The 14,290-nt window shown below is 38.6% G+C and overlaps 1 protein-coding gene across 6 annotated transcripts in view; it reads right to left on the reverse strand.

Moving 5' to 3' along the window:
* The window catches only part of dach2 (dachshund family transcription factor 2), a 323,436-nt gene that overhangs the window by 88,927 nt on the left and 220,219 nt on the right, over positions 1–14,290 (reverse strand). For 4 of the 6 annotated variants that reach the window (XM_031906819.1, XM_018096094.2, XM_018096093.2 and 1 more), the window contains one exon: positions 9,952–10,137. In XM_031906819.1, the coding sequence (XP_031762679.1) occupies positions 9,952–10,137 (186 nt within the window). 6 annotated transcript variants of the gene reach the window in all.

Below are 14,290 nucleotides of genomic sequence, written 5' to 3' on the forward strand. Positions count from 1 at the left end.
ACTAAGCCTGTGTCCCAAAAAGGTTTAGTAAAGAGGGCAGCAACCACTGAGCTGACCATGCATAGCAAAGGGATTAAAGAACGGCCTTCTTCAGACAGTAATTCTGGGAATACCTGCACATGCAGTGAATAGCATATGTCCATTTGTACCATGTGGAAAGCTCCAGCCAGTGAAACCCTTAGGCATATGCAGCGCTAGTGCTCTTTCCCAAACACTCCTATAGCGCCAGACTTACAAACAGCTCACTAAGTATATCATTTGTAAATAAGCTTCAAAATATCTCAGATTTATTTTACTTTATGGACAATACTACAAATGTATTTTCAAAGTGTTCAAACAAGCTATATGTGTTATATCCTCAAATAGCCCTTTATCATTGTTTAGATAACTGAATATTATTAAAATCGAAAATCCATATTTTACTTCTTCAAATCATTAACCATTTTGGATCCATCTCAATTCTTGATTAAAACTTAAGATACACTTTATTTAGCCTACTCTCTGCACATTTCAGTTGCTGTAATTGTCCTATCTTTGTGTTCTAAATGGAAACCACCTTGTTTATGTTTTGAAAAAATATTGACAGCTTGAATCCTCAAACCAATGCCCAGTAACAAATTCCAAATGTTTTGTCGCATTACTTCTGAGCAATACCATCTGCCAGAGGTGGCATTTCATGGCTGTTTACCCTGACTCCCTCCAAGAATTCATCTGCCACTGCCTAATGCTGCCTGAATAAAGGGGATTAAGACTCTGATGCAACAGAGACTATTGATAATTTGGTATAATTGGGAAGAAATGAAGATAAATGAGGTTGAGGATGGAGAGGCAATTAGTTGTGCCGCCAGTACAGCTGTGTTCCCGGTCTAGCTCCCTTGGCCTTTTCTTCAGTAAGGTACGTGAAAATTAAACATAATGACAAATATACCCTCCCCTAAGCACTTGCAGTTTAAAAAAAGACTTAAAGAGACAATTGAAATGATTGCTTTTGGTTTGGTAAGCAGTACAGCACCAACTGCTTGAGAGCAAAGTTACAAATTGAAATAATGCATTCAAAGAGCTATAATACCTCTATAAATCCTAATTCCAACCTCCTATAATGTGTTGATGTTACTTTGTGAGGTCCAGACTGCAATTTGCGCAGCATATGCAAAAAGACCTAATCTAGATCAATACATGAACCAGGCATATAGGTAGTTTGTCCTTATAAGATGCAGTTCAAGTAAATTGTCCTTTTTGTCAACATCTCTGTATCTTGTAACAGACTATCCAGAATATTTCATCTCTCTGTGTCTCCTGTTGATAGTTCTGTTTTCTCCAAGCATTTAATATACATGTATGAAGCCGATTATGCAGAATGCCTCGGACCCGGGTTTTCTGGATAAGGTGCCTTTCTGTAATTTGGTTCTCCATATCTAAAATCTGCTAAAAATCATTTCAACATTAAATAAACCCAATGGGATTGTTTTGCCTCCAGTTAGGCATAATTATATCTTAGTTGGGATCAAGTATAAGGTACTGTTGTATTATTACAGAAAAAGGGAAAAAATTTGAATTATTTGCTTAAAATGGAGTCTATGGGAAATAGGCTTCCCATAATTCTGAACTTTCTGGATAACAGGTTTCCAGATAACAGAGCCCGTACCTGTAGTCAATCTGATATCTTATTTGAAACTTAAGAGTTAACAGTACAGGTACTATAAATTATTGGGTAAGGCTATTGGGTAACTGTCTATTTGGGATTTGTAAGCACTTTCAGCTGTTTTACTGTAATAAAATCTGCATTTTAGAAGCAATTAAATACAGTATTTCACTTTGTTATATAATGTAACAAAAATAACACCCACCTTTAAATAAGCTGAATTACTATAATAGCCTATATGTCTGCTGCTATTTTATAAAAGGCAGTTGCACAATTCCAGCACAGTAACATTAAAAAAATTGGTAATAAAGGGTTACATAGTTAAATTGGGTTGAAAAAAGACCAAAGTCCATAAACTTCAACCCATCCATCTGGTTTGAGGCCACTGGGAGCAGCATCCAAGGGGTTGGTGAGCAACATGTAGCTCATGAGCCACTGGTTGGGGATCACTGCTCTAATCTAAGGGTGGGTCGACCTCTGGTGCGCTGATCCTTTTTGTGGGAAAAAAACATCCCCTACCTGTCTATAATCCCCTCTAATGTACTTGAACAGAGTAAAACAACCCCAACCTTGACAGTCTAAAGGTGGTGATGACAAGCGAGCAGATCTTCTCCCGATATCCCCACCTACGGGTGGGCAATATCGGGCTAATTCAGTTGTTTGGCCCTGGGGCCAAACATTTAAATTAGAATGACAGGTATAAGCGCAGTTGGTTTGGGGACCAAATCAATGAGCCGATGCAATCCCCGATTCAACTAAATTTTTAAACCTGCCCGATTTCAGGCCAGATATCGGTCGGGCAGGCCCATTGTTAGTGCCTCTACATGGGCCGATAAGCTGCTGAATCGGTCTAAGGGACCGATATCGCCAGCTGGAATGAGCCCGTGTATGGCCACCTTAACCTCTTGGTTTAAATCTTCCATCTAACCAGTTTAGTTTCGTGTCTCTGCATTCTATCCAGCACAGAACAAAAGAATAAAGGTGGCCATACATAAGCAGATTTATTTTGCAATTTAGTTCCTTCAGACCGATTCAGCAGCTTATCTGCCTGTGTATGGGGCCCTCCGACAGGCCTCCCGACGTGGGTATACCAATGAGCATATAATATACTTTTATTTGAAACCTGCACGTCTCTGTACATTTCCAGGACAAGAGACACCTTTTCAGCTTTGGGAGAATCTAATTATTAATGTATGGCCAGAGAAGCAACAACTGTGTCAGCAGGGGGATGATGTAAAAAAGCAAAGGGCCTTATGTGCCACAATAATGAACCTCTTGACGTTTTGGGAATAAGTGGTCCTAAGTCACTGCTTAAAGAACAAAGAAAGTCCAATAAACATGCTGTCTCATCTGAGATGTTATTAAGTGCTCTTTGTTTACCTTAAATCATATTGATTTTCATGCAGCAGAAGCACCTGGGCAAACTTAGTGATTTAATTACATACAGTATGGGGGTAAGTGCTGGGGTACAAATCACTCTTGACTTCAATCTAATACGGTGATTCAATCGTTCCTTATACAAGGGCCACTGATTGGCCATAATATCCTAATATGTGTAAGGCTCATTTCGAACATTAATGGGCAGATATACTTACATTTAACCATGATGAAAAAAATTTGTGAATTCCTGTGCCCCTTAGTGCATTTTTCTATAAATTTGACCAATAGGAATTTTAAGGTTTTACTAACACAAACATATTTCACCTACTACTACCTAACAACACTGTTAGTAGATGGGTTTAGAGCAGTGATCCCCAACCAGTGGCTCGTGAGCAACATGTTGCTCCCCAACCCCTTGGATGTTGCTCCCAGAGGCCTCAAAGCAGATGCTCATTCATGAATTTCTGGTAAGGAGGCAAGTTTTGGTTGCATAAAATCCAAGTATAAGGCCAAACAGAGCCTTCTGTAGGCTGCCAGTCCACATAGGGGCTATTAAGTAGCCAATCATAGCTCTTATTGGCACCCCCAGGAACCTTTCTTATGCTTGTGTTGCTCTCCAACACTTTTTCAATTTGAATGTGGCTCACGGGTATAAAAGGTTGGGGATCTCTGGTTTAGAGAATGATTTACAAGAAATTAGTGATTGACTGTGACATATATACAGTCTTTTTCCCACAGTTCTGCTTTACTGAAAATCAGTGAAAATGAAACACAAGCACAACAGAGCATGCCAAATTGGATGAAACTCTGCATGCTTATTATGCTAAAATGCAACATTTTGGGTTTGTGCTCATTCATCAAGCATAGGTGTGGCACCAAACTATCTTACTGATAGAGGCTGAGCCATTTAATTAGCTTCTAAAGGGGTCTTAACAAATGATTGTATCACTGGCCATGTATCTGGACTCCTATATTAAACAAATGTATGGCAGGGGGCTCTGTGATGATATATTAACTATAAAGGTTATACCAAAACTCAAAAGCTTGGCTTGTTACTATTCCAGCTCACAGCTCAGCACTTAAGGTGGGCCTGAAACCACTTTAGAAGAGTTGAAACTTCCCCGAATGACATATATTTTGTTTTCTATTGTTATATGATTGTAAAATAATCCTCTGCTAAGATCTCAGAGGTGATCCAAATTTCCTAGTATTAATTTGGCCTGCAATGATTTATTAGAGGAGAAAATAGGAACAATAACTTTAATCTAAAGGGATTAACTTGTTTACGGTGTATAATGCCCCCCACTTTATTACTTTACGTTACTGGAGAACATTTTAACAAGGTATTCATCCTAGTGAATAACGGTAATCATTTTAATTGCGTGCTATTCTTAATTAAACTTTCTCCTTTTTTACCATTTACAAAGCAGAACACATTGATTTTATCATGAAAAGGACAATTATTTATTACTGTTCCAGAGTAAAACAGAAAAGACAATAGAAAAGTATTATTTGTGGAGTGGATGTTTTCACTAAAGGTTATTTCCATATTTGTCTTAACCAGTCTCATTGTTTTTTGCTCACATGTAATGTCAATAAAATGAAAAATGATATAGATTTAGCAGGACTGTGGTCTCAGTATAGCATCTCTCATATTATTATTCCAGTATCATCTGTTACAAAGTAAGACCAATTCCCACATCTAATTACAAACAGGATTTCAGAGTCATTAAACAAAATACATTTCCATTAGTGCTGCTGTAAGAAGATAGGGGGAAAATGAAGATTAGTTCATACTGCACCTCTGGTTTTCCTGGGTTTTAAGACAAAGAATCTTCTACTGAAGAAAAAGAAGAACTGTCAACCGACAGAATATTATCAGCTGCCGCGGATAGCTGCATAAATTCCACATATTTGGCAATGTATGGAAATTCTGGGTAGAGATGGGAACTTTATAAGAGCATTTGGGCCATATTCCATCAGTTGAACCACAGTAGTAATACTGATGCTTGAGAAAAAAGGCAAGTAAGAGGCCAAATGCATTTCAAATAAAAACATACATACCCCATAAAAACTTAATTTAATTCTAGATAAATTCCCAACTGAGTTATGTTTTTCCCATCTAACTATTTCTGTTTCAGACTCAGGGTCGGACTGGGCCGCCGGGACAGTAGGAAAAATCACAGTGGGTTCCCCCTGCCCAGCTGTTCCTCCCCTGATGCGTTAAATTTATGCACGCTCGGGGAGGACGTCGGGTGGGGGACCCTGCAGAGCCCCTGGGGCGGGAGCTCCGCTGACCCTGTTCAGACTTTAGAGTCAATCCCTTTACACAGATCTTAAACAATGCACAGTGCAAATCAACCTACATGTCTGTTTTTTTAGGAACATGGTACATGGGTCATTTTGTAGGGGAACAGGAAGCGGTGATGGCTGGGGTTGGCTGGCTTGCAGCAGGTGGTAGGGCCCAACAGGCTTGGGGCCCACTGGAATTTTTCCCAGTATCCTGGTGGGCCAGTCCAACCCTGGGGTCAGTAGTTGGAAGGCTCTTTATAGCCTTTAACAGCTTCTTTGTCGTGCTCTCTGCATCTAGAGCCAGAATGTCGCACGTAACGCTTGTATTTAGTGTTAACTAAAGGTCCCCATACACGGTAAGATCCGCTCGCTTGGCGAGATCACCAATCGAGCGGATCTTCCCCCGATATCCCCACCTACGGGTGGGCGATATCGGGGAGCTTGAAGTTAAAAAAATAATGTATGTAGGCGGCAATGGGGCAGTCGGTTTGGGGACCGCATCAACGAGCCGATGCAGTCCCCGATCCGACTGGATTTTCTAACCTGGCCGACCGATAGTTGGCCAATTCCAGGCCAGATATCGGTCGGCCAGCCCGCTCGTTTCTGCCCCTACTCGGGCAGATAAGCTGCCGAGTCGGTCCAAGGGACCGATATCGGCAGCTTCTATCGGCCCGTGTATTCCCTGTGGTACACCCATAGAGCAGGATTGAGTCAGACTCCTTGGAGCAGTGGAACACATTCTGACCTACTGGCACAGGTTTCTACTTCAGCGAATACCATAGGGTTGATTCACTAAAGTGTGATAACGCTTATCGCATGCTTTTTTAAAACTGACGCGCAAAAAAACGCGCAATTTGCTAAAGTATTATCGCATGCGTTAAGTCGCATTAGTCTATGCGAAAATTAACACCTACTTGGGGCAGGCGGTAATTATAGAAAAGTACAGTTCATGAGCTTTTGGCAACACAATATGGACTTTGCAGTGTGATTTATTCAAGTATGTGTTGGCCCTAGAGCAATATAGCCTCCAGTTTGCAGGGAAATGGTCATTTTCAAAAAAAGTAGTTTTACGAACGTAATGCTGTGTATGGCTAATATGGCGTGCGCGCGACATGGTCCAACAATTCCCATTCCCCTACACTGCTGTCTCTCCGCTAGTTCACAGATGTGGCCACACAGTGAAAAAGATAGCACATGTTCATTCATATGTATTTTTTTTCACATGGCAAACACAGCAGTTATTAAGAGTAAACAGCAGAACATGATCCATTCGGACATTCACACTTAACATTCCCATACCTCTCTTTGGCAGGATGCCAGTTTCCTTCAACTTGCTGAAAACTAGCACAGATAGTATTAAATATCATCCCTCCTATAAAGTCACGGGGGCCATTACAAATGTGTGTCTGAGGATAAGCAACTATTTTTATTTTATAACTGGATCATCATTCTTTCAGATACTGCTTAAGTGTCACATACACACAACCTAAAGATATCCACCCTTCATTTGATAGTGAAACAGCTTTGGGTTACATTTGCATTCTGTTTAAGCAAACATTCAGACTACTTTGTGATATGGCATACAAATATGAGCACCTGCGCTCTTTCTTGGCTGCAGGCTACAGCAAAAGTGTCAGGGAAAACACAGTATGGAATATTAATTAAAGGCCAAATCTGTGATTTAACTGGCTATGAAAAGTGCTTTTATTTGTTTTTCCTGTTTAGAAAGACACAAGGAGCATTTTTAGAAGTATCTGGCGTTCATAGGAACCAGCAAGCTCACACAAACAAAAGCTTCTATTATTGACCGTGCCAGATGACTGTAACCAGCCTTGCAATAAGTTCACAGGTGCAATTCTTTGTGCCATCTTGAGTGTATATAATACTTACTAGGCACTTACATAATATTCTCCTCAAGTTAAACCATTTCTCAAGACAGCGAGAGGGTTAGTTGTCAAACAGAAGACAATTTACCAGAATATTATGTGGCTCCATCAGATAAGAGCTTAGTGCAAGTGTCTTGATTTCCAGTTGTTTGGGCAACAACACTCCTATCCTTCCTTTGCTATTCATGGACAATATTAGTTTTGTAGTATAAACCATAATAGGTGGAACATAATGTTAATTAATGTTCATCAGTTATCTCAAGGGCATTTGAATCCCTAGACAAAGTGTGACCTGTGGTTTTATTAGCTGCTGAATGTCCCCTTTAGGAACAGGCTGTATGCCATTAACTGTACACCCACCTGCCCCCTGAAATTATCTACCATTATACCTTTACACTGTGAGTTCTGATCACTGTTTCCCAGCCAGCCTCAGCTCATTGTATATACTGTAAATGAACTGCCCAGGTTAAAACTAAAACAAGAACACTGTCCCACGTTTTCATTCCTTGCACAGAGGCAGATTCCTGCTCCTGTCTCTTATACAGGTTTGTAAAGCTGCAGAAGTTATCTTTTTTAGTTAATGCCATCCTCTTGCAAAAATCTTATTATATCTTCTTTCTTTTGAGTAGAAGGAAGAAGGAGGGTGCTGTGTCTGTTCTTGTTTTTACACTGTCTTTACAAAAATGTCCCAGGAATGATGTTATGGTAAAACTCCCTTATCGTACTATCATGCTGTTATTATTGTAATCATCATGCTATGGATTTTTACCAACATTTGGCACTTATGGAAATGTATGCAAGATTCTCAGAATTATCTAGTAAACCGCAGGTCCCATGCATTCCAGATAATATATCCCATACCTGTATTAAGGATCATTTTGAATGTACTGTTAAGGAAGCAAACTGCTATACTTAACCCCTGTCAGTTCAAGGACCCTGGCAATGAATAGGTTGATAAAAGCTTTGTGCTAGTACAGCTCAGCTCCCAATAGGAATGGTTCTGCTCAGTGTGGCAATCCTGAAATCACACTGGCAGCTGTACACTGAGCAGGCTGTCATCCACTCCAGATGCAAAAATGTTATCTAATCAGCTTCCATTACATTATGAGCTTTGTTATGTGCCAAATGCATATTTTTATAAGTAGCAAGATAACTTGCAATTCCTACAAATAAACACAGCCACTTCAGTGATATACTGTACTCTCTGTACCAGCATCTATATAACTTGCAAAATAAAGGCAATGCACACTTGAAATCTTCACAGAGGTTGAGCTAGCTTAAATAAACACCATCCAATCAAAGAAAAATAATTCCATTGCACCATATGAAGGCTTTTTGTAACGTTTATTTCTCCAGTTTTCCATCTTGAAATGTTAATATCTACACTGGCACTGACTCTGCGCGTGACTTTTTAGACCCAAGTACTCTGCCTCTGTTGATGCAGGCCTCTGTGGAAACCCTTGAGCTACCACCACTTTCGAGCTCCAGGGTACCCTAACATCAGTAGTAACACTTGCACAGAATTTGGAACAGAAGGCAGGACAGAAATAACATTCCATCTATGTGTAAGTGGAAAAAAATGGCCTTGGTTGCAAGTGGGTTTAATAAATGACATCAGTTTGTGCAACAATTACGACCATATTTGTGCAACCACAGCTGCAGTTGCAGGTCATAAGAATGCTCTATTAACTAATAGTAGAAGGACAGTGATATAAATTGAAGAATATTGGTCCAAAATCATAAGAAAACTTTCATTTAAAAACAGGCCTGAACCTAGTCAGAGATAGAAGGAGACCTACTGTATAACTACTGTTTTTATAACAAGAAGGAGCAGGGCTAACATCAGCATTACCCCAGGCAGTGAAGGGACACAGTGGGGAAGATTTATTAAGACACGAACACTCAGAGCGTATTTTCGCAGATTTTTTCGCGATTGTGCGACTTATTTGTACGCCCACGCAACTTTTTCGTATGCTTGCAAGACTTTTTCATACGCTAGTGCGAAAAATTCTGAGAGGTTCTGCCGCTGTTTACAATAGTTCGGTACGAAAATTTTGCGCCTTTTGGATCGCCAATATGATATTATTGTGACTAATACGATTTTTTCGTAAGCATTTTTGTGATATTTGCGATCTTCAGAAACTATCGTATCCAATCCAAATTTTTCCCATTCAGGATTCGAACTCGTGTTTTAATGAATCGGCCCCAGTGTGTTTGCAAGTTGGATATATGGTTTTGGATTTATGGCTGTATTTGTCTACTTAAACCAATACATCTGGTTGTGTAGCTAAACATTTCAGCAAAGATAAACTATAGTGGTTTGCTAAGGACATAAAATGAATGATTTCATGTCCTAAAGTTCCTTAGCTGAAATTATATGTGTATAGCAAGGGTCGTGTACATACCTTCATATTCAAGAAAGTTTTTACTCAGTAAATGAAAACACTCCTATGTGTTACACATAATAACTTAATTATATACATAATTACAGTGTTCAAAGTATAAAGCATAAGGTTGCCAGTTTTGCTAAAGCCATACCCATGCACAAAATTTTTATTTTCAGAATGACTAACTCATTGACATGACTCCTTCCCACAAAGTCACTATAGCAGAAGAGAAAAAAATGTATTTGTAATTTCACTCATAGCTTCTTGCCCTCCAAAATGGCCCCTTCCTATTTCTTTAAGCATAAGCATAAGCTTATTAAGTTGCCTTGGACTGGGAGGAAGATTATCATTGAAGCATTATTACCCTTTCCTCCCATAATGCCAGAAGATGGAAGTATGAAACAATTCTTGGTCCATATTAGACTTATAGGCTCGGAAGTTAAACCTTCGGTCCAGCATCTAATCTTTGGAGCTACTGCCACTTCTGGACCAGGCAGTGGGTCCAGAGTTTCATCAGCATCCTGCATCAATAAGCGTAGTGCACTTGTGTCTAAAGAATGAGAAAACATTCAAACATTACTATCAAATGAAACACCAAAAATGATGCCAACTGGACTTGGAAAACTTTCAGCCTAACTGTGTCCAATTTACAGTGAAGTAACAAAACTGTGTTAATTTCGACAACTGTGTCAAACCCAACTTCCCCTGTTGAAAAAACATGCCAATTGCGCTCAAAATTGCTCTTTGCTCACTGCATTTGCGGATATTCAGTACAGCAGACAAACGGACTAATATCATCAAAGAACTGAAAAAAATAAATCCTATTTGAATAACAGGATAATTAAATTTCCACTGCAATTTGGGTGATATATATGACATTTGAAGTCTTTTTTCAGCACACCGTTAAAAGGAAAGATGAGCACATGGTAGTCACATCCCAACATGTTTCTAGTTACAGGTTCTAAATATTGGTGCAGTTAATTAAAAGTACCATATAAAAAGTAATACTGGAGTGGCTCAAGACTACAAATGCCCAGTCAAATCTCTGGTCTCAGTGGGAGTGTTTGCAAACATATGAGCAAGAGTGTTATCCAACTAATCCTAACAAACTGTTATAGGCAAAAAACACTTCTAAACAGTATGCAACAGCACTACATGTTTATCCTAAAATTCTTAAAGATATTATTGCTGCAAATGATTGGGTATTGAATACTTATGTAAACAGCCTATTTCAGTTTTGTATATTTGAATATGTTTTATTAAAGGAGAAAAAGAGAGGAGAATATGTTTTCATAAAGGAGAGGATCTGCCTGGACCCAGGGGGATACTATATCATAAGGGACTGACTTCACCCAAGCGGGCAGCTGATGGTGGCCATATATGTTTTACTACCAGGCAAAAGGACATGGCTTAGTTCTTGGAACTGCTTTTGGCTGCTTCGATTTACGAAGCATATATGCAAAGCAATGAGTATGATTTACTAGGTTACGTTATAGTCTGTGATTTGTATTCAGTAAAATGAGAGAATTTCTTAGGGGCCTGAATACTCTGAAACATACATGTGGTATGTGAATGTTTTGTTTGTATGAGCTGTGCCATCTAAATAACCCTCCAGTCTGCATTCAAAGAGTAAAACTTGCCTTCAAGACAAGCGTTGCCTTTGGCTCAGGCAACTTGTGTGACATTCCAAGAAGGAAAGAAATTTATTCCATTCTTTAGTCTTGTCATCTTCTACTAGTATAGCAAAATAACAGCCTAGGCATCTTAGTTTCCAGAATAAAAGATCTACCTCTTCTGACATCTGAAGCACTTGAAAATGTAGAAGAGAAAAGTAGAAAAAAATGCTGACCGTGTAATAGCTGGGTATTCATGGTGGGTGTAAAACATGAAAGGTTACAATATGGATCTGTGCCTACGCATTTCTTTTCAAGTTCAGAAGCATCCTCCTGCTTCTGCTAACTCGGCAGTCATACAGCTGACAGATTTCTGGGTTTTCTTAATAATGCATAGGATTTTCTTTTAACTTGTCAGTGCAAAAGTATCAATTCTGCCCCTGTGTCGTTTGTGATGCTGATTTTCTTTGACAGTGTTCCATTAAACCAATGAGTTTTCTCCCTCCTGATGGTTCCTTAAATATTCCTCTGAGTGATGTATTTGTGTTTTTTAAACAGATTGTAAAGGATGTTTGTATTTATGAGGAAAGGCTTCAAGTCAGGTAAAGCAACGCAAAACAAAATAAAATCACAGTTTACAAATAAAACCCATTTGCTGTGCAAATGCCACAAGGCATTTTTCTTCTGTTTCATTTTTGTGCCTTTGAGACTGAGCTGCACTGGAAATTAGTCAACAGCAGAGTTTACATGTCGTTTTTCACTTTAACTACCAAAGGAAATCCTGAGGAAAAGATAATCTTGTATGCCTTGCAGCAGAGAGAACAAATTCAATGACTAAGTCTTAGCAGAAACAAAAGGAATACTTGGGATTTCCAGATAAGAGTCTTTACATAATGTGAGTTTTCGTAATGTGAACACCATGCCTACGAGTGTAGGATCATGGGACATTTTGTCTCCCATGCTAAATCTCCCCCAGTGCAGGTGACAAAATGTCCAGAAATACCTTTTGTATTGTAGTCAGTCTAAATCTCTGCTGGTTAAACATCTGAATTGCATAATCATACAGAAACAAGGCATGTCACTGTGGGAAGCTGTTGCACACTCGTGCTAATATCTACATAAACTTGAGAAAATTGTATTTCTGCAACACAAGTTCAGCATCTTCAGATATGTTATAAACCTATAAAAATGTTAGAAGAAGCATGGTCCAACCATTAAAGAAATGCCAGCCAATTTGGTCTACTTGATCTTTCAGATATGCAACTCAAATTTTTGGGAAGTAGAACTAAAACTTGAGGTATACACTCAAGTTTTAGTTATACGTCCAAAAACTTGTATGAACAGGTATGGGATCCCTTATCCGGAAACCCATTATCCAGAAATTATCCAGAATTATGGGAAGGTTATCTCCCATAGACTCCATTATAAGCAAATGATTCTAATTTTAAAAATAATTTCCTTTTTCTCTGTAATAATAAAACAGTACCTTGTGCTTGATCCCAACTAAGATAAAACTTGTACTTACTGGAAGCAAAACAATCCCATTGGGTTTATTTAATGTTTAAATAATCTTTTAGTAGACCTAAGATGTGGAGATCCAAATTACGGAAAGATCCCTTATCCAGAAAATAGTTTCCTGGAGTCCCTTTTGTAGCAGTTTGCATGATTTGCTGAGCCCTTAAGTGCTCTCTAATGAAAGCAAACAAATGTTTTATTATTAGCATGCATATTCCATACCGGTGTACAATAAATAGGTGTTTACATTATACATACCAAGAAACATACAAAATAACCAATAACCAATGCAAGAGGTTTAGAGGATTTTGCTCAAAAGGGCTTAATGTTTTTTGGTACAGTTATAGGACCTGTTACCCAGAATGCTCGGGACCAACGGTATTTCGGATAAGGGGTCTTTCTGTAATTTGGATCTCCATACTTTAAGTCTACTAAAAAAAACAATAAAACATGAATTAAACCCAACAGGATTGTTTTGCACCCAATAAGGATTATTTATATCTTACTTAGGATCCATTACAAGGTACTGTTTTATTACTACAGAGAAAAAGGAAATCAGTTTTAAAATTCTGATTAAAATGGAGTCTATGGGAGATGGGCTTTCCGTAATTCGGAGCTGTCTGGATAACAGGTTTCCAGATAAGGGATTCCATACATGTACCCCTATGATGAAGTCTATAAAAAGGACATATAAACAGAATACACTAACCAGATAAACTTTACTGGAAGTTATAAAATCAACACGGGTTTACGTAATTCTTTTGTCTCCTTGCAGATGCTAGAGCGAATTGTATAGGGAAAGGTTCATATAGTGTTAATACTAACCTTAGCTCTGCACAGTGCTAACTGCTGGCAGCTTACTATCCATTGTGTTACATTATTGTTACTATATGGTTAGTAATGCATAGTACTGTATGGTATTATACTGAGAAAGTGACTCGGATAAACTGTTTCGGATACAATTATTTGTGACTTTAGGGTCAGGCCCACAAAGATGTAATGACCTTTATGATTGGTGGGAATGGTTTGTGAATTATTTTCTGTATAATGAACTTGAAATTGTTTCACAGTTGATATAGTCCTTATTACTCAAAACTTGTCATTGAAACTTGCTTTTGCAGGTTATGTCTGCTTTCTAAATGAATCCCACATACCTTTACTCAGTTTATGTAAATATGCCTTCACAGTGGGATAATGTGTGGTTTGAAATATACTAAGTAGTAGGAACCTAACTGCTAAATAATAGCTGTGGGTTGCTTGAAAAAAAGTTCCTATACCTGCACACCAGCCAGACTTGGCAAACACCCATTATTTTATATGACAGAGTAAAGAACTTTTTTGGAGAGAATGAGAGAAGTATTTTACTGCCTGCTGATACTTTTGTAATTCCAGTAACATTCAACAATTATTTTGACATCCCTCTGACTTAAATCTATATATCATCACAAATACTTTGATGCTGCACTATTGTTCCTCTAGCAATTATTCTGCACTGCAATAAATGCCTCTGATTGGAGAAGCTCTCCAGGAGCTGTCAGGTTCCTACCTGTGTTTGAGGAATAAGAGAAGCCTTGG

The sequence above is a fragment of the Xenopus tropicalis genome, chromosome 8, assembly GCF_000004195.4.
Source record: "Xenopus tropicalis strain Nigerian chromosome 8, UCB_Xtro_10.0, whole genome shotgun sequence".
Taxonomy (NCBI): domain Eukaryota; kingdom Metazoa; phylum Chordata; class Amphibia; order Anura; family Pipidae; genus Xenopus; species Xenopus tropicalis.